General features: G+C 45.3%; 1 protein-coding gene across 1 annotated transcript in view; it reads right to left on the bottom strand.

Annotated features, from left to right (window-relative positions):
- Nucleotides 1-20,620, bottom strand: part of LOC139416721 (plexin-A2-like) — a 466,777-nt gene that overhangs the window by 185,808 nt on the left and 260,349 nt on the right. Inside the window, exons 7-10 of the mRNA XM_071165718.1 lie at nucleotides 19,796-19,949; nucleotides 13,200-13,296; nucleotides 10,549-10,663; nucleotides 9,439-9,639 (exon numbers count right to left, since the gene is read on the bottom strand). Of these exons, the coding sequence (XP_071021819.1) occupies nucleotides 9,439-9,639; nucleotides 10,549-10,663; nucleotides 13,200-13,296; nucleotides 19,796-19,949 (567 nt within the window). The remainder of the gene's footprint in view (nucleotides 1-9,438; nucleotides 9,640-10,548; nucleotides 10,664-13,199; nucleotides 13,297-19,795; nucleotides 19,950-20,620) is intronic.

Raw genomic sequence — 20,620 nt, 5'->3', positions numbered from 1 at the left:
AGTGTGTTACTGTGTGTTTCTAACCCTAACCCTGCAGTGTGTTACTGTGTGTTACTAACCCTAACCCTGCAGTGTGTTACTGTGTGTTACTAACCCTAACCCTGCAGTGTCTTACTGTGTGTTACTAACCCTAACCCTGCAGTGTGTTACTGTGTGTTTCTAACCCTAACCCTGCAGTGTGTTACTGTCAGTTAGTAACCCTAACCCTGCAGTGTGTTACTGTGTGTAACTAACCCTAACCCTGCAGTGTGTTACTGTGTGTTACTAACCTTAACCATGCAGTGTGTTACTGTGTGTTACTAACCCTGCAGTGTGTTACTGTGTGTTACTAACCCTGCAGTGTGTTACTGTGTGTTACTAACCCTGCAGTGTGTTACTGTGTGTTACTAACCCTAACCCTGCAGTGTGTTACTGTGTGTTACTAACCGTGCAGTGTGTTACTGTGTGTTACTAACCCTGCAGTGTGTTAATGTGTGTTACTAACCCTAACCCTGCAGTGTGTTACTGTGAGTTACTAACCCTAACCCTGCAGTGTGTTACTGTGAGTTACTAACCCTAACCCTGCAGTGTGTTACTGTGAGTTACTAACCCTAACCCTGCAGTGTGTTACTGTGAGTTACTAACCCTAACCCTGCAGTGTGTTACTGTGTGTTACTAACCCTAACCCTGCAGTGTGTTACTGTGTGTTACTAACCCAAACCCTGCAGTGTGTTACTGTGTGTTACTGTGTGTTACTAACCCTAACACTGCAGTGTGTTACTGTGTGTTACTAACCCTAACCCTGCAGTGTGTTACTGTGTGTTACTAACCCTAACCCTGCAGTGTGTTACTGTGTGTTACTAACCCTAACCCTGCAGTGTGTTACTGTATGTTACTAACCCTAACCCTGCAGTGTGTTACTGTGTGTTTCTAACCCTAACCCTGCAGTGTGTTACTGTGTGTTTCTAACCCTAACCCTGCAGTGTGTTACTGTGTGTTTCTAACCCTAACCCTGCAGTGTGTTACTGTGTGTTACTAACCCTAACCCTGCAGTGTGTTACTGTGTGTTTCTAACCCTAACCCTGCAGTGTGTTACTGTGAGTTAGTAACCCTAACCCTGCAGTGTGTTACTGTGTGTTACTAACCCTAACCCTGCAGTGTGTTACTGTGTGTTACTAACCCTAACCCTGCAGTGTGTTACTGTGTGTTACTAACCCTGCAGTGTGTTACTGTGTGTTACTAACCCTGCAGTGTGTTACTGTGTGTTACTAACCCTGCAGTGTGTTACTGTGTGTTACTAACCCTAACCCTGCAGTGTGTTACTGTGTGTTACTAACCGTGCAGTGTGTTACTGTGTGTTACTAACCCTAACCCTGCAGTGTGTTACTGTGTGTTTCTAACCCTAACCCTGCAGTGTGTTACTGTGTGTTTCTAACCCTAACCCTGCAGTGTGTTACTGTGTGTTACTAACCCTAACCCTGCAGTGTGTTACTGTGTGTTACTAACCCTAACCCTGCAGTGTGTTACTGTGTGTTTCTAACCCTAACCCTGCAGTGTGTTACTGTGTGTTACTAACCCCAACCCTGCAGTGTGTTACTGTGTGTTTCTAACCGTAACCCTGCAGTGTGTTACTGTGTGTTACTAACCCTAACCCTGCAGTGTATTATTGTGTGTTACTAACCCTAACCCTGCAGTGTGTTACTGTGAGTTACTAACCCTAACCCTGCAGTGTGTTACTGTGTGTTACTGTGTGTTACTAACCCTGCAGTGTGTTAATGTGTGTTACTAACCTAAACCCTGCAGTGTGTTACTGTGTGTTACTAACCCTAACCCTGCAGTGTGTTACTGTGAGTTACTAACCCTAACCCTGCAGTGTGTTACTATGTGTTACTAACCCTAACCCTGCAGTGTGTTACTGTGAGTTACTAACCCTAACCCTGCAGTGTGTTACTGTGAGTTACTAACCCTAACCCTGCAGTGTGTTACTGTGAGTTACTAACCCTAACCCTGCAGTGTGTTACTGTGTGTTACTAACCCTAACCCTGCAGTGTGTTACTGTGTGTTACTAACCCAAACCCTGCAGTGTGTTACTGTGTGTTACTGTGTGTTACTAACCCTAACCCTGCAGTGTGTTACTGTGTGTTACTAACCCTAACCCTGCAGTGTGTTACTGTGTGTTTCTAACCCTAACCCTGCAGTGTGTTACTGTGAGTTACTAACCCTAACCCTGCAGTGTGTTACTGTGAGTTACTAACCCTAACCCTGCAGTGTGTTACTGTGAGTTACTAACCCTAACCCTGCAGTGTGTTACTGTGTGTTACTAACCCTAACCCTGCAGTGTGTTACTGTGAGTTACTAACCCTAACCCTGCAGTGTGTTACTGTGAGTTACTAACCCTAACCCTGCAGTGTGTTACTGTGTGTTACTAACCCTAACCCTGCAGTGTGTTACTGTGTGTTACTAACCCTAACCCTGCAGTGTGTTACTGTGTGTTTCTAACCCTAACCCTGCAGTGTGTTACTGTGTGTTTCTAACCCTAACCCTGCAGTGTGTTACTGTGTGTTACTAACCCTAACCCTGCAGTGTGTTACTGTGTGTTACTAACCCTAACCCTGCAGTGTGTTACTGTGTGTTTCTAACCCTAACCCTGCAGTGTGTTACTGTGTGTTACTAACCCCAACCCTGCAGTGTGTTACTGTGTGTTTCTAACCCTAACCCTGCAGTGTGTTACTGTGTGTTACTAACCCTAACCCTGCAGTGTGTTATTGTGTGTTACTAACCCTAACCCTGCAGTGTGTTACTGTGAGTTACTAACCCTAACCCTGCAGTGTGTTACTGTGAGTTACTAACCCTAACCCTGCAGTGTGTTACTGTGTGTTACTGTGTGTTACTAACCCTGCAGTGTGTTAATGTGTGTTACTAACCTTAAGCATGCAGTGTGTTACTGTGTGTTACTAACCCTAACCCTGCAGTGTGTTACTGTGAGTTACTAACCCTAACCCTGCAGTGTGTTACTATGTGTTACTAACCCTAACCCTGCAGTGTGTTACTGTGAGTTACTAACCCTAACCCTGCAGTGTGTTACTGTGAGTTACTAACCCTAACCCTGCAGTGTGTTACTGTGACTTACTAACCCTAACCCTGCAGTGTGTTACTGTGAGTTACTAACCCTAACCCTGCAGTGTGTTACTGTGTGTTACTAACCCTAACCCTGCAGTGTGTTACTGTGTGTTACTAACCCAAATCCTGCAGTGTGTTACTGTGTGTTACTGTGTGTTATAAACCCTAACCCTGCAGTGTGTTACTGTGTGTTACTAACCCTAACCCTGCAGTGTGTTACTGTGTGTTACTAACCCTACAGTGTGTTACTGTGTGTTACTAACCCTAACCCTGCAGTGTGTTACTGTGTGTTACTAACCCTAACCCTGCAGTGTGTTACTGTGTGTTTCTAACCCTAACGCTGCAGTGTGTTACTGTGTGTTTCTACCCCTAACCCTGCAGTGTGTTACTGTGTGTTTCTAACCCTAACCCTGCAGTGTGTTACTTTGTGTCACTAACCCTAACCCTGCAGTGTGTTACTGTGTGTTACTAACCCTAACCCTGCAGTGTGTTACTGTGTGTTACTAACCCTAACCCTGCAGTGTGTTACTGTGTGTTACTAACCCTGCAGTGTGTTACTGTGTGTTACTAACCCTGCAGTGTGTTACTGTGTGTTACTAACCCTGCAGTGTGTTACTGTGTGTTACTAACCCTAACCCTGCAGTGTGTTACTGTGTGTTACTAACCGTGCAGTGTGTTACTGTGTGTTACTAACCCTAACCCTGCAGTATGTTACTGTGTGTTACTAACCCTAACCCTGCAGTGTGTTACTGTGTGTTTCTAACCCTAACCCTGCAGTGTGTTACTGTGAGTTACTAACCCTAACCCTGCAGTGTGTTACTGTGAGTTACTAACCCTAACCCTGCAGTGTGTTACTGTGAGTTACTAACCCTAACCCTGCAGTGTGTTACTGTGTGTTACTAACCCTAACCCTGCAGTGTGTTACTAACCCAAACCCTGCAGTGTGTTACTGTGTGTTACTGTGTGTTACTAACCCTAACCCTGCAGTGTGTTACTGTGTGTTACTAACCCTAACCCTGCAGTGTGTTACTTTGTGTTACTAACCCTAACTCTGCAGTGTGTTACTGTGTGTTACTAACCCTAACCGTGCAGTGTGTTACTGTGTGTTTCTAACCCTAACCCTGCAGTGTGTTACTGTGTGTTTCTAACCCTAACCCTGCAGTGTGTTACTGTGTGTTACTAACCCTAACCCTGCAGTGTGTTACTGTGTGTTTCTAACCCTAACCCTGCAGTGTGTTACTGTGAGTTAGTAACCCTAACCCTGCAGTGTGTTACTTTGTGTTACTAACCCTAACCCTGCAGTGTGTTACTGTGTGTTACTAACCCTAACCCTGCAGTGTGTTACTGTGTGTTACTAACCCTGCAGTGTGTTACTGTGTGTTACTAACCATGCAGTGTGTTACTGTGTGTTACTAACCCTAACCCTGCAGTGTGTTACTGTGCGTTACTAACCCTCCAGTGTGTTACTGTGTGTTACTAACCCTAACCCTGCAGTGTGTTACTGTGTGTTACTAACCCTAACCCTGCAGTGTGTTACTGTGTGTTTCTAACACCAACCCTGCAGTGTGTTACTGTGTGTTTCTAACCCTAACCCTGCAGTGTGTTACTGTGTGTTACTAACCCTAACCCTGCAGTGTGTTACTGTGTGTTACTAACCCTAACCCTGCAGTGTGTTACTGTGTGTTACTAACCCTGCAGTGTGTTACTGTGTGTTACTAACCATGCAGTGTGTTACTGTGTGTTACTAACCCTAACCCTGCAGTGTGTTACTGTGTGTTACTAACCGTGCAGTGTGTTACTGTGCGTTACTAACCCTAACCCTGCAGTGTGTTACTGTGTGTTACTAACCCTAACCCTGCAGTGTGTTACTGTGTGTTACTAACCCTAAACATGCAGTGTGTTACTGTGTGTTTATAACCCTAACCCTGCAGTGTGTTACTGTGAGTTAGTAACCCTAACCCTGCAGTGTGTTACTGTGTGTTACTAGCCCTAACCCTGCAGTGTGTTACTGTGTGTTACTAACCCTAACCCTGCAGTGTGTTACTGTGTGTTACTAACCCTGCAGTGTGTTACTGTGTGTTACTAACCCTGCAGTGTGTTACTGTGTGTTACTAACCCTGCAGTGTGTTACTGTGTGTTACTAACCCTAACCCTGCAGTGTGTTACTGTGTGTTACTAACCCTAACCCTGCAGTGTGTTACTGTGTGTTTCTAACACTAACCCTGCAGTGTGTTACTGTGTGTTTCTAACCCTAACCCTGCAGTGTGTTACTGTGTGTTACTAACCCTAACCCTGCAGTGTGTTACTGTGTGTTACTAACCCTAACCCTGCACTGTGTTACTGTGTGTTTCTAACCCTAACCCTGCAGTGTGTTACTGTGTGTTACTAACCCCAACCCTGCAGTGTGTTACTGTGTGTTTCTAACCCTAACCCTGCAGTGTGTTACTGTGAGTTACTAACCCCAACCCTGCAGTGTGTTACTGTGTGTTACTGTGTGTTACTAACCCTGCAGTGTGTTAATGTGTGTTACTAACCTTAACCCTGCAGTGTGTTACTGTGAGTTACTAACCCTAACCCTGCAGTGTGTTACTGTGAGTTACTAACCCTAACCCTGCAGTGTGTTACTGTGAGTTACTAACCCTAACCCTGCAGTGTGTTACTGTGTGTTACTAACCCTAACCCTGCAGTGTGTTACTGTGTGTTACTAACCCAAACCCTGCAGTGTGTTACTGTGTGTTACTGTGTGTTACTAACCCTAACCCTGCAGTGTGTTACTGTGTGTTACTAACCCTAACCCTGCAGTGTGTTACTGTGAGTTACTAACCCTAACCCTGCAGTGTGTTACTGTGTGTTACTAACCCTAACCCTGCAGTGTGTTACTGTGTGTTTCTAACCCTAACCCTGCAGTGTGTTACTGTGAGTTACTAACCCTAACCCTGCAGTGTGTTACTGTGAGTTACTAACCCTAACCCTGCAGTGTGTTACTGTGAGTTACTAACCCTAACCCTGCAGTGTGTTACTGTGTGTTACTAACCCTAACCCTGCAGTGTGTTACTGTGAGTTACTAACCCTAACCCTGCAGTGTGTTACTGTGAGTTACTAACCCTAACCCTGCAGTGTGTTACTGTGTGTTACTAACCCTAACCCTGCAGTGTGTTACTGTGTGTTTCTAACCCTAACCCTGCAGTGTGTTACTGTGTGTTACTAACCCTAACACTGCAGTGTGTTACTGTGTGTTACTAACCCTAACCCTGCAGTGTGTTACTGTGTGTTTCTAACCCTAACCCTGCAGTGTGTTACTGTGTGTTACTAACCCCAACCCTGCAGTGTGTTACTGTGTGTTTCTAACCCTAACCCTGCAGTGTGTTACTGTGTGACTAACCCTAACCCTGCAGTGTGTTATTGTGTGTTACTAAACCTAACCCTGCAGTGTGTTACTGTGAGTTACTAACCCTATCCCTGCAGTGTGTTACTGTGTGTTACTGTGTGTTACTAACCCTGCAGTGTGTTAATGTGTGTTACTAACCTTAAGCATGCAGTGTGTTACTGTGTGTTACTAACCCTAACCCTGCAGTGTGTTACTGTGAGTTACTAACCCTAACCCTGCAGTGTGTTACTGTGAGTTACTAACCCTAACCCTGCAGTGTGTTACTGTGAGTTACTAACCCTAACCCTGCAGTGTGTTACTGTGTGTTTCTAACCCTAACCCTGCAGTGTGTTACTGTGTGTTTCTAACCCTAACCCTGCAGTGTGTTACTGTGTGTTACTAACCCTAACCCTGCAGTGTGTTACTGTGTGTTACTAAACCTAACCCTGCAGTGTGTTACTGTGTGTTTCTAACCCTAACCCTGCAGTGTGTTACTGTGTGTTACTAACCCCAACCCTGCAGTGTGTTACTGTGTGTTTCTAACCCTAACCCTGCAGTGTGTTACTGTGTGTTACTAACCCTAACCCTGCAGTGTGTTATTGTGTGTTACTAAACCTAACCCTGCAGTGTGTTACTGTGAGTTACTAACCCTAACCCTGCAGTGTGTTACTGTGTGTTACTGTGTGTTACTAACCCTGCAGTGTGTTAATGTGTGTTACTAACCTTAAGCATGCAGTGTGTTACTGTGTGTTACTAACCCTAACCCTGCAGTGTGTTACTGTGAGTTACTAACCCTAACCCTGCAGTGTGTTACTATGTGTTACTAACCCTAACCCTGCAGTGTGTTACTGTGAGTTACTAACCCTAACCCTGCAGTGTGTTACTGTGAGTTACTAACCCTAACCCTGCAGTGTGTTACTGTGTGTTACTAACCCTAACCCTGCAGTGTGTTACTGTGTGTTTCAAACCCTAACCCTGCAGTGTGTTACTGTGTGTTTCTAACCCTAACCCTGCAGTGTGTTACTGTGTGTTACTAACCCTAACCCTGCAGTGTGTTACTGTGTGTTACTAACCCTAAACCTGCAGTGTGTTACTGTGTGTTTCTAACCCTAACCCTGCAGTGTGTTACTGTGTGTTACTAACCCTAAACCTGCAGTGTGTTACTGTGTGTTACTAACCCCAACCCTGCAGTGTTACTGTGTGTTTCTAACCCTAACCCTGCAGTGTGTTACTGTGTGTTACTAACCCTAACCCTGCAGTGTGTTATTGTGTGTTACTAACCCTAACCCTGCAGTGTGTTACTGTGAGTTACTAACCCTAACCCTGCAGTGTGTTACTGTGTGTTACTGTGTGTTACTAACCCTGCAGTGTGTTAATGTGTGTTACTAACCTTAAGCATGCAGTGTGTTACTGTGTGTTACTAACCCTAACCCTGCAGTGTGTTACTGTGAGTTACTAACCCTAACCCTGCAGTGTGTTACTATGTGTTACTAACCCTAACCCTGCAGTGTGTTACTGTGAGTTACTAACCCTAACCCTGCAGTGTGTTACTGTGTGTTACTAACCCTAACCCTGCAATGTGTTACTGTGTGTTACTAACCCTAACCCTGCAGTGTGTTACTGTGTGTTACTAACCCAAACCCTGCAGTGTGTTACTGTGTGTTACTGTGTGTTACTAACCCTAACCCTGCAGTGTGTTACTGTGTGTTACTAACCCTAACCCTGCAGTGTGTTACTTTGTGTTACTAACCCTGCAGTGTGTTACTGTGTGTTACTAACCCTAACCCTGCAGTGTGTTACTGTGTGTTACTAACCCTAACTCGGCAGTGTGTTACTGTGTGTTACTAACCCTAACCCTGCAGTGTGTTACTGTGTGTTTCTAACCCTAACCCTGCAGTGTGTTACTGTGTGTTTCTAACCCTAACCCTGCAGTGTGTTACTGTGTGTTGCTAACCCTAACCCTGCAGTGTGTTACTGTGTGTTACTAACCCTAACCCTGCAGTGTGTTACTGTGTGTTTCTAACCCTAACCCTGCAGTGTGTTACTGTGTGTTACTAACCCTAACCCTGCAGTGTGTTACTGTGTGTTACTAACCCTAACCCTGCAGTGTGTTACTGTGTGTTACTAACCCTGCAGTGTGTTACTGTGTGTTACTAACCCTGCAGTGTGTTACTGTGTGTTACTAACCCTGCAGTGTGTTACAGTGTGTTACTAACCCTAACCCTGTAGTGTGTTACTGTGTGTTACTAACCCTAACCCTGCAGTGTGTTACTGTGTGTTTCTAACCCCAACCCTGCAGTGTGTTACTGTGTGTTTCTAACCCTAACCCTGCAGTGTGTTACTGTGTGTTACTAACCCTAACCCTGCAGTGTGTTACTGTGTGTTACTAACCCTAACCCTGCAGTGTGTTACTGTGTGTTTCTAACCCTAACCCTGCAGTGTGTTACTGTGTGTTACTAACCCTAACCCTGCAGTGTGTTACTGTGTGTTTCTAACCCTAACCCTGCAGTGTGTTACTGTGTGTTACTAACCCTAACCCTGCAGTGTGTTACTGTGTGTTACTAACCCTAACCCTGCAGTGTGTTACTGTGTTTCTAACCCTAACCCTGCAGTGTGTTACTGTGAGTTAGTAACCCTAACCCTGCAGTGTGTTACTGTGTGTTACTAGCCCTAACCCTGCAGTGTGTTACTGTGTGTTACTAACCCTAACCCTGCAGTGTGTTACTGTGTGTTAGTAACCCTGCAGTGTGTTACTGTGTGTTAGTAACCCTGCAGTGTGTTACTGTGTGTTACTAACCCTGCAGTGTGTTACTGTGTGTTACTAACCCTAACCCTGCAGTGTGTTACTGTGTGTTACTAACCCTAACCCTGCAGTGTGTTACTGTGTGTTACTAACCCTGCAGTGTGTTACTGTGTGTTACTAACCCTGCAGTGTGTTACTGTGTGTTACTAACCCTGCAGTGTGTACCCACCGAGCTGTTCTGACACTGTACAGAGGAGCTGTTGAAGCGCAGGGCGGTGACACGGTGGCTGACCCCCTGGATGTGGAGGACACACTCGTACCCCCGCTGGCCAGACTGGGGCTGGGGAAGGTTCCGGGCCTTCAGGGTGATGGGCTTCACCTCCCCAGCTGGGATCAGAATCTCCTCCGACCGCACCAGCTGAGGACAGTCCTAGAGAGGGGGTGGGGAAGGTTAAAGGTCAAAGGTCAAATAAACTAACAGACACAACAATCACAGTGGATACACACAAACAACAAACACACGCAGCAGACATACATAGAAGCTAGCTGGCTAACATTGTATATTTCCCTGGATGAAAGAACAAAAGCCCTTGACATGAGAAGGAGTGATGGAGGGAGAGGGGAGGGAGGTAGCAGGGTCAAACTGGCCATAGAGGCTGGTGCTGGAGATTGTTGGCTGCTCCACTTCTTCTACTCCAAAGCCTTTCTCACATAATAGGATCACCTCGGAGGGTCAATCTTCTAAAATGGCAGCCAGTGCTTTGTCACTGATGACAACAGACAGCGGGAGGAAACATCTGCAGGATCATAAAACTGGGGGAGGCCAATAATAGCTACAGCTGTGTGTGGGTGTGTATGTGTGTGTGTGTGTATCAGTCAGTGCTGCCACAGTCGGTCTCTTTGGAGTGTGTCAAAAGGGAAGTGTGAAGAGAGAGGCCACTGTCCTCCTGTCCTTTGCAGCAGTAGTCTGTTCTCACTCTCAGACAGACAGATCAGTGTGTTACTTTACACCCAGATAGATAGATAGATAGATAGATAGATAGATAGATAGATAGATAGATAGATAGATAGATAGATAGGCGGTAAACACACTCCACTGTCACAGAGAGCGAGAGGAGAGGAAGTGTGTGTGTGTGTGTGTGTGTGTCAGTGGAGGCTGCTGAGGGGAAGACGGCTCATAATAATGGCTGGAACGGAGTAAATGGAATGGCATCAAACACATGGAAACCGTTTGATGTATTTGATCCCATTCCCCGTATCCCGCTCCAGCCATTACCACGTGTCCGTCCTCCCCAATTAAGGTGCCACCAACCTCCTGTGGTGTGTGTATGGTATGTACCTCGGAGGCGTTGACGCGTCCCTCCTGGAAGGAGCAGCTGGAGGGGTCATGGGTACACAGGTTACGGTACTTGCACCAGTGGCAGCGGAAGGCACTGTTCACACAGGACAGACATCTGGAGACAGAGGACAAACAGATGGACAGGACAGACACTCAGGAATCTGCACCAGTCAAGTGGGAGGAGGTGGCACAAAACGGGCATGAATTGCCAAGGAGGAAACAAGTGCAGCAGATCCCAAGTGGGCACCTGCTGTTGATGCCCTTGTGGTTGGCACGGTACCTCCTAGATCCTACAGGAAGTGTGCCAACCTAGCGCTCCAACTAGTTTCTAGTGGTTTCCTAACCTGTCTGTGTGAATAGAGGCAAAGCAGCTACAGCCGGCCCCGGGACACAGAGGGCACTATTGTTTTCTTATTTAGTGCACTTTGTTTGACCTGGTCCCTGGTGAAACGTAGTATTCTAAATAGGGAACAAGATGCCATTTGGGACGAACCACAGCGACTGAAGCAGAGTCAGGGAGGTAAAGTGAGTAATGGGGATGAATAATATGTTGGCACAGCTTGATCCTGTCATTACCGTTAGGCCAGTGTTATTGTAATGTGGTTGTAATTACCAGCTGGCATGGTGCCTGCGTGCTGCCATAGATGCCCTGGGCATGGTGGGCATGGGGGTGGGTAGAGATATGGCTGGCATCCTCTATGTAGGCATACTGCATCTATAACCACCTCAAACAATGGCTATGTGTTCATCCTCTCTAGGATGAGATGAGGGAGGAGGGGTAGAGAATGTTGAGGGATGGCAGGGAAACAGCAGACACATACTTGGGCATAAGATGATGTCAGGGTGTGTGCGTGTTTCTGTGCCAATGTCATGACTCAGACCTCTCAGGAAGGGAGGAAGGGGACAGTGTTGCGTAGTCTAGCAGTCAGCATGTTTGCTACTACTACCATTACAAGCATCATCATGATGGAAGCCTTGGCCTGATACTCTGTTCCCCTGATAAGCTGTCCCCCTGATACTCTGTCCCCCTGATACTCTGTCCCCCTGATACTCTGTCCCCCTGATACTCTGTCCCCCTGATACTCTGTCCCCTAAAGCCGTTCTCACATTGGCACTTTAAAGTGACTCAAATCCCATTTATTTGTCCCATTCATATCTGTTTTTCTCCCTGCAGTTTGAACAGCCAAAAACCACCTACAATTGTAGGTGGAAATGAAAGACAAATCTGATTCCTGGCCATGTGACTTGTGTCTGAACAGTCAAATTTGATTAATTTGCCCTCAAATGGTTAGACTGTTATTCAGTATATCTTGTTGCTTGCTGGCTACTCTGTTGACAGTTTGACAAGAACATGTGGTAGATAACTAGCTTGGTAATTGTTTACAAACAAATGAGTGAATGTTCTAGAAAGCTAAACAGCTACCTAGCTAGCTAGTTGACTGCTGTAGATAGTGAAAAAGGACTAGTGACCAATCTGATTTGGTCACTTGTAACTTGCTGTTTGGACAGCCAGTAGTCCAAAAGAGATTTTTAAAACAAAACTGATTTGAGCATCAAGGCCTGCAGTGTGAACAAGGCTCAAGGGTTGTGTCACTGTGATGTTGATTAAAATGGTTGTACAATTTTCTGACAAGAGGTCCATGTCTCTATGACTGCATCTGAAAGGGCATCCTATTTCCTATATAGTGCACTACTTTTGACCAGAACCGTATGAGGGCCCTAGTCAAACGTAGTGCACGATATAGGGTGCTGGGGACTGATTCAGACTAACCCCACAGTATGACTGGTACAGTAACTAGTCCCTCCTTATAGTCTTACTGTACAGTATAATGAGGAGTTGATTGTTGGACTGATGTATAGTCTAATTGAGCTTTTCCAGGCTGGATAAATGATGCAGACTTGTTTATGCTGAAATATTCATCAGATCAAAAACATGGGAGGATTTAATTCAGAAGAATGAGGCTGATTCGCCCGCTGGTATAGCAGTGTGGGTGGGTGTGTGTGCACAGCTCTGTGTGTGTGTGTGTGCGTGCACAGCTCTGTGTGTGTGTGTGTGTGTGTGTGTTTACTGCCTGATTATCTGAGTAGATGTGGGAGCTCTTAATAGAGTACACTGTGACTTTGTGTACCACTCAGACAGGCTCCTCAGACTGTGACTTGTGTTCCACTCAGACAGGCTCCTCAGACTGTGACTTGTGTTCCACTCAGACAGGCTCCTCAGACTGACTTCAGACACAAGGACATAGTCAGACACTGACACTACAGGGGAGGGGAGGGGCTGAAGACAGAGGGCCATGACATCCAACAGAGCCAGTTGCAGACTCTGAGCAGAAAATAAACAGGCTTCCCCAAAGTAACCGTTGTAGAGCTGATGGGAGGGAGCAGCTTGCATTAGACATCACAGGGGCTATTTTAGGCTGGGAGGTTGAGTCTCCCAGCCTAAAAGGCAAGGTGTAGGGACACCGTAACATATTCACACAGTGTTGATTCAGTAGTGTGGCCCTAGACTGCAGGGCTCCAGGGTCCTTCACAAATGCTGATCTAGAAGCAGGTCACCCCCTGTCAATATCTAATCTAATAGGGAAAACTGATGCTAGATCAGCAGTGAATACCGACCCAGGACTGCAGGAGTAGATGAGGAAGATACTCACAGTTGGTGAACACTGCAGTTGTAGAACTTGACCTCCGTGCTGATGACCATCTGACCAGTCTCCTTAGAGTTGAGCCTCAACTCTACACCTGACCAGTCTAGAGAGAGAGAGGGGGATAGCGAGAGAGAGACAGGGAGAGCGAGACATGGAGAGAGAGAGCGAGAGAGGGAGAGAGAGAGAGAGGAGAGAGAGAGCGAGACAGGGAGAGAGAGAGTGAGAGAGGGAGAGAGCGAGAGAGGAGAGAGAGAGCGAGACAGAGAGGAGAGAGAGAGGAGAGAGAGAGCGAGACATGGAGAGAGAGAGCGAGAGAGGGAGAGAGAGAGAGAGGAGAGAGAGAGCGAGACAGGGAGAGAGAGAGCGAGAGAGGGAGAGAGCGAGAGAGGAGAGAGCGAGACAGGGAGAGAGAGAGAGAGAGAGAGAGAGAGAGAGAGAGAGAGAGAGAGAGACAGGGAGAGCGAGAGAGAGAGAGGAGAGCGAGAGAGAGAGAGGAGAGAGAGAGAGAGGACAGAGAGAGAGAGAGAGAGAGAGAGAGAGAGAGAGAGAGAGAGAGAGAGAGAGAGAGAATGATGAATGAAGCACTTATACAAATTACACACTATAACATGTAGCAGCTTGTACCAACCCTTCCTGGATTCAATATAACCTGCTTAGAATACAAATGGAGAGACACAAACACAACACCCCTCTTTTTCTTGAAGTCTATCTTTTCAGTTTCTCAAGAACACATCCCTCCTCTTTCTCTAGCAGTCTCTCTATCCCTTGGGGTTCTATATTCCCCTCAGTACTCTATCCTTCCCCTCCCCCAGTTTCTATCCTTCCTTCAGTCCGTCCTTCTGTCTGTCTGCTTGTTCACCCTCTCAGTCCCCTGGAGGCCTGGAAGGGACCCAGAGGGCAGGTAGCGGGCAGTGGGGTACCGGGTGCCAGTCTCTGCTCTGGGACAGCTGGGTCTGAGGTGGGTCTGAGTGGCTACCAGGTACCCGCTGAGGTCCAAGCTGACCCATCCGGCCGGCCACTCATCCCACACAAACACACATCTCATCCCACACTCTGAGTCACACAACACCTACACACGCACAGTATAACCCATGTTTTCTCCTTTTTATTTGAATATGTTTGGCAGGTAGCCTAGCAGTTAAGCGTATTGGGCCAGTAACCGAAAGGTTCGAATCCCTGAGCCGGCAAGGTGGAGAATTCTGTCGTTCTGCCCATGAGCAAGGCAGTTTACCCCCAACAACAACTGGGCACATTGGATGTTGATTAATGCAGCCCCCATGCACCTCTCTGATTCAGAGGGGTTGGGTTAAATACGGAAGACACATTTCGGTTGAATGCATTCAGTTGTGCAACTAACTAGGTATCGTCTTTCCATTTCCCTCTTAGTCTCTCCATTTCCAGCATTTTAGAAAATGACCATCTGGGACTGCAGTGATTTGGCAGTGTGTGGTCCTTAATCAGAATAACAAACTCATAGTTATTCTACTATAAAGACAAAGGGAAATATCTGTGTTATGAACAATGCTGCTGTGTTTTCTCTCTCTCTCCATGTCAGATCACAGAATGATGTGATGTGTAAAGTGGAAAGCAGGCTTGGGCTCAGACGGTTCATAGTGTGGGAGGTTTTAATGAACTTAAGTACATTGTTCTCTCTCACTGCACCTGTTGGGGATATGTTTTTCCACACACCAGACTGAACAGTGCATTTCAGCTTTCCATCACATCATCTATTTGGCAACTACTAGCGTTGGGCCAGTAACCGAAAGGTTTGTGATTCGAATACCCGAGCCAACAAGGTAAAAAATCTGTCGATGTCCCCTTGAGCAAGACACTTTTGCCCGAGGCGATGAACTACTATGGCTGACCCTGTAAAACAGCACTTTTCACTGCACCTATCTGGTGTATGTGACAATAAAACTAAACTAATTAAGTATGAACCCCAATTAGAGACAACGATTACCAGCTGCCTCTAATTGGGAATCATACACAAACACCAACATAGAAAGATAAACCTAGAACCCCACATAGAAATAATAAACTAGACTAAACACCCCTAGTCACGCCCTGACCTACTCTACCATAGAAAATATAGGCTTTCTATGATCAGGATGTGGCATTCTGTTAAATGAAGGATATTCCATGTGAGAAATTGCCAAGCAACTGAAGATCTTGTACAATGATGTGTACTACTCCCTTCACAGAACAGTGCAAACTGGCTCTAACCAGAATATAAAGAGGAGTGGGAGGCCCTGGTGCACAACTGAGCAAGAGGACAAGTACATTAGAGCGTCTAGTTTGAGAAACAGACACCTCACAAGTCCTCAACTGGCAGCTTCATTAAATAGTACCCGCAAAACACCAGTCTCAACATCAACATTGAAGAGGCGACTCCTAGATGCTGGCCTTCTAGGCAGAGTTGCAAAGAAAAAGCCATATCTCAGATTGACCAATAAAATAAAATATTATGATGGGCAAAAGAACACAGACACTGGACAGAGGATAATTGGAAAAAAAAGTGTAATCGACAGACTAATCTAAGTTTGAGCTGTTCGGATCACAAAGAAGAACATTCATGCTGAAGTAGTGCTTGACACCATCTGTCAAGCATGGTGGAGGCAATGTTATGGTCTGGGGGTGCTTTGGTGGTGACAAAGTGGGAAATTTGTACAGGGTAAAAGGGATCTTGAAGAAGGAAGGCTATCACCCCATTTTGCAACGCCATGCGATACGTTGTGGACGGTGCTTAATTGGAGCCAATTTCCTCCTACAACAGGACATTGACCAAAAGCACAACTCCAAACAATGCAATATCTATTTAGGGAAGAAGCAGTCAGCTGGTATTCTGTTTATAATGGAGTGGCCAGCACAGTCACCGGATCTCAACCCTATTCAGCTGTTGTGGGAGCAGCTTGACCTTATGGTACGTAAGAAGTGCCCATCAAGCCAATCCAATTTGTGGGAGGTGCTTCAGGAAGCATGGGATGAAATCTCTTCAGATTACCTCAACAAATTGACTACTAGAATGCCAAAGGTCTGTAAGGCTGTAATTGCGGCAAATGGAGGATTCTTTAACGAAAGCAAAGTTTGAAAGACACAATTATTATTTCAATTAAAAATCATTACTTATAACCTTGTCAACGTCTTGACTATATTTCCTATTCATTTTGCAACTAATTTCATGTATGTTTTAATGGAAAACAAGGACATTTCCAAACTTTTGAACGGTAGTGAATGTTGTTCCTGTGTCTGCCATTTTGTTTCCCTCTCAGGCAGATAAAACCTCCTTTCCCTCTTTCACTCCGTCCTTCCTCCCTCCCTTCCCTAGCTCCTCCACTGTCACCCTCCCTCTCATCCCTCTCTCCCCCTTCCTTCACTTTCATTACTTCTGCACATGATCAATGTGTATCTGGTCAATAACCTCTCCCCTGGTTGTTTGTAAGGTAGGTAGGTAGGTAGGTGGCCGGCTAGTCCTGGCTGATGAGGGGCAGGGTGTGTGTATGAGGTGGGATTGAGAGGGAGATTATGAGGGGATAAACTGACATTTACCTGGGGGAGAGACATTCACATAAGCCCCCACATGCCACCGACTTGGTGACTGTTGGGTAAACATGGCTGACATTTTAGTCTCAGAGATGGGATTACATCACTGTGACAGCACACACATACACAAACAAACAAACAAATAGTGTGTGTAATCATCTACAGTGATTGTATGTGTGTGTGTGATCACCAATGACGTCACACATGAATATTACATGTTCTACATTTGATACATGTGGAGCTCTGAAATATTTCAGTGCTCATAAATCCTGGGCTCAAAACCTGGCTCTCTAGCAGAAAGAAAAATCTAGCAGAGAAAAATAACCTTGGGTTAGGCCTATTTACCTTACTTGGAAAGGCACATCAATACACCATCTAGTTTTTTAAAATGTATTCAGATTTTTTTTATACAATACATAAACTTACAGATGCACATAAACAACGTCACTTATTGCTCACACCCACCAACTCACACCCCCACCTCCAGCGCCCGTATTACTCTCAGCAATATTTTTTATTTAACCTTTATTTAACTAGGCAAGTCAGTTAAGATCACATTCTTATTTACAATGACGACTTAAGCATGGACGATGCTGGGTCAATTATGTGCCACCCTATGGGACTCCCAATCACAGCCGGATGTGATGCAGGCTGGATTCGAACCAGGTACTGCAGTGACACCTCTATACACTGATATGGAGTGTCTTAGACCACTGCGCCACTCAGCCTCATACTGCACCATGTTGTGTCTCTCTGTCGCCCACACACTTTCAACATTTACATAATAAATCATTTGACATTTCCATTGTGTTAACGATGGAGGATTGATTTACAGTTTGGAAGTATACGTTTTTTCAAGATGATTGACGAGAAAAGTATGGTCCAACCCATTGGGTATCTCACTACACCCCCATATGCCATGTCTGGAAGTATACAGATAGACAGGTTAACAGTACATTTACATTGTAATACTTCTCAGACAACTTTCTAACTCTTGTGGTGGTTCATTTCTTTACTATCAAATGAGGAGAGACAAACATATCACACAAGTCAGAGTTATACTTAAACTCAATCTTTAATAATAAGAGCTTTGCAATAGCAATGACTTTCAACGATTCACCATTTCAAATGATCCGTTGAGAGTCATAAAACAAAAGTACAAAGGTCTTTGAAAGCCAAGATACACCCCTTTCAACCTACATGACGAACAACAGATACATAGAATGTTCACAAGGTTAAGACTCCAAACTGGAACCATCTCTTCCTGGTACAGTATAGAGCAGAAACATTAACTCATGTTCTCTGGAATGTTCTTTAGGTTTTATCACCCAAAGACATGGTAAATCTCCTCTGTCAGTGTTATCTCATAGAGGCCCATCCTCAGTAGAACACACACACACAATAGTTAACAGAACACTCTATTCTGTCGAATAAAACAACCATTATAACGCAATACAAGCATTATAACATAATCTTGCAATTTCCCTGACACTCTGCCCATGACTTTTGGACTATATAGCATTCCCAGAAGGCATGGGTTATTGAGTCACTGTTAGTTTTACACTAAGACAGGACTCTGCTGTTGTGCTGTAGAATTTGTGTAATACATTTTATACATTCGTTTATACTGGATTTCCGTAAAATTGTTAGTTACATTTTGTTAGTTAGATATGCAAAACATTGCAGAGAGCCTATAATACATATCATATGAATATATTTTCTGACTCAAATGGGGTTCCCTCAAGATTACTCTGAAATGTCTTGATATGAAACTTTTAAGTAATGAAAATATCTACATTGGTCCGTCCAAAATAGCTTTTTAATTCTGTCATGGAAATAAATGTATTTCCTGTTACCAAGTCATTTATGGTTTCTATGCTTTTAGTTTTCCATGTAGACCATTCTATCAGTGAATTGTGAAAAGCTATCCAAGGACTGTACGGGTTATGTTTTTAAGGAGTGATATTGGTTATACTGTTCTTAACTCGGAAGTTATTAATGTTCTTAGCTTTATACTTAGAAAATATACGCACAAAAAGTTTCTGGGGGTGAGCATGTGCCTCTTCAATATGTACCCACTGTTCCTTTTTAATGCATTTAACTATATGTCCCAAGAAAAAGCCTTGGGTAGCGAGTTGACACAACTCCAAGACTGGAAGTTTAAAACCATCCGCAGACTTAGGAAGGTGTACACCATCTTGTTCAATGCAACCTTTACTAGCTTACCATCCCTGAGCTATTCCTTGTCTACCTCCCCATTATCAGTCTGTCCTACCCTGTACCTCTACACTGACCTCAGTGCTGTGTTAGCCCCATGTGAGGGCAGTAATGTGGGCAGCTCTATCCGGACACAGGCCCTGGTCCCTGGTCATCCATCCTCCAGGTTTCTTAATGAGGCCAGGGCTGGTGTGGAGCACACTCCCCAGCCAGGGGGACTGGTCTGCGGGCTGGGGGAGCTCATTAGGCTGCCTGGATCATCACCCACGTGAGGCTTTGGATCGATGATGGGACCAGATGTGGGATTAGTGAATGGAGACCAGTGTGTGTGTTAGAGAGTGGAGACGGACAGAGGGAACATCGAACATCTCATTAACACACGACTCTACAGGAGCTTATAAATAGCAGAGAGAGGGAGGAAAAGAAGGAAGATAAATAATGGTTGTAATGCCACAGCCCGCTGCTGTACTGTGTACAACTGTATGGCTCAAAGCCAACAATCACCTTGACTTTAATGGCAGTTCATCTAAGTGAATCTAGCTAGTATGGAATCGAGGAACATAATTGTTTTCCATTGGTGATTGTGATTGCCTCCTTCGCCAGATACATCAGGTGCATGTGTGCATCTACCTTGGTCAGCAGGTATGAGAGGAACATGCATGTGTGTATCTACCTTGGTCAGCAGGTATGAGAGGAACATGCATGTGTGCATCTACCTTGGTCAGCAGGTATGAGAGGAACATGCATGTGTGTATCTACCTTGGTCAGCAGGTATGAGAGGAACATGCATGTGTGTATCTACCTTGGTCAGCAGGTATGAGAGGTACATGCATGTGTGTATCTACCTTGGTCAGCAGGTATGAGAGGAACATCCTTAGCGGCGGGGGACAGACAGAAGATCTGGTTACCGCTGACCTGTCCCTCCACCTCTGTCAGGTTTCCAAAGGAACAGGTGATCCCAGCTGCCAGGTCTGGGACATCAGACACCTTCACCAGCAACTGCATAGAGAGAGGAAGAAACCACACATTACACCTTCACATAGGAACAACCACACATTACACCTCACATAGGAACAACCACACATTACACCTCACATAGGAACAACCACACATTACACCTCACATAGGAACAACCACACATTACACCTCACATAGGAACAACCACACATTACACCTCACATAGGAACAACCACACATTACACCTCACATAGGAACAACCACACATTACACCTCACATAGGAACAAGAACACATTACACCTCACATAGGAACAACCACACATTACACCTCACATAGGAACAACCACACATTACACCTCAGACAGGAACAACCACACATTATACCTCACATTACACCTCACATAGGAACAACCACACATTACACCTCACATAGGAACAACCATATATTACACCTCAGACAGGAACAACCACACATTACACCTCAGACAGGAACAACCACACATTACACCTCACATAGGAACAACCACACCTCACATAGGAACAACCACACATTACACCTCACATAGGAACAACCACACATTACACCTCACATAGGAACAATCACACATTACACCTCACATAGGAACAACCACACATTACACCTCACATAGGAACAACCACACATTACACCTCACATAGGAACAACCACACATTACACCTCACATAGGAACAA

Source organism: Oncorhynchus clarkii, chromosome 9 (genome assembly GCF_045791955.1).
Source record: "Oncorhynchus clarkii lewisi isolate Uvic-CL-2024 chromosome 9, UVic_Ocla_1.0, whole genome shotgun sequence".
NCBI lineage: Eukaryota > Metazoa > Chordata > Actinopteri > Salmoniformes > Salmonidae > Oncorhynchus > Oncorhynchus clarkii.
Note: the sequence above shows the minus strand (reverse complement) of the source record. Positions and strands in the feature narration are given on the sequence as shown.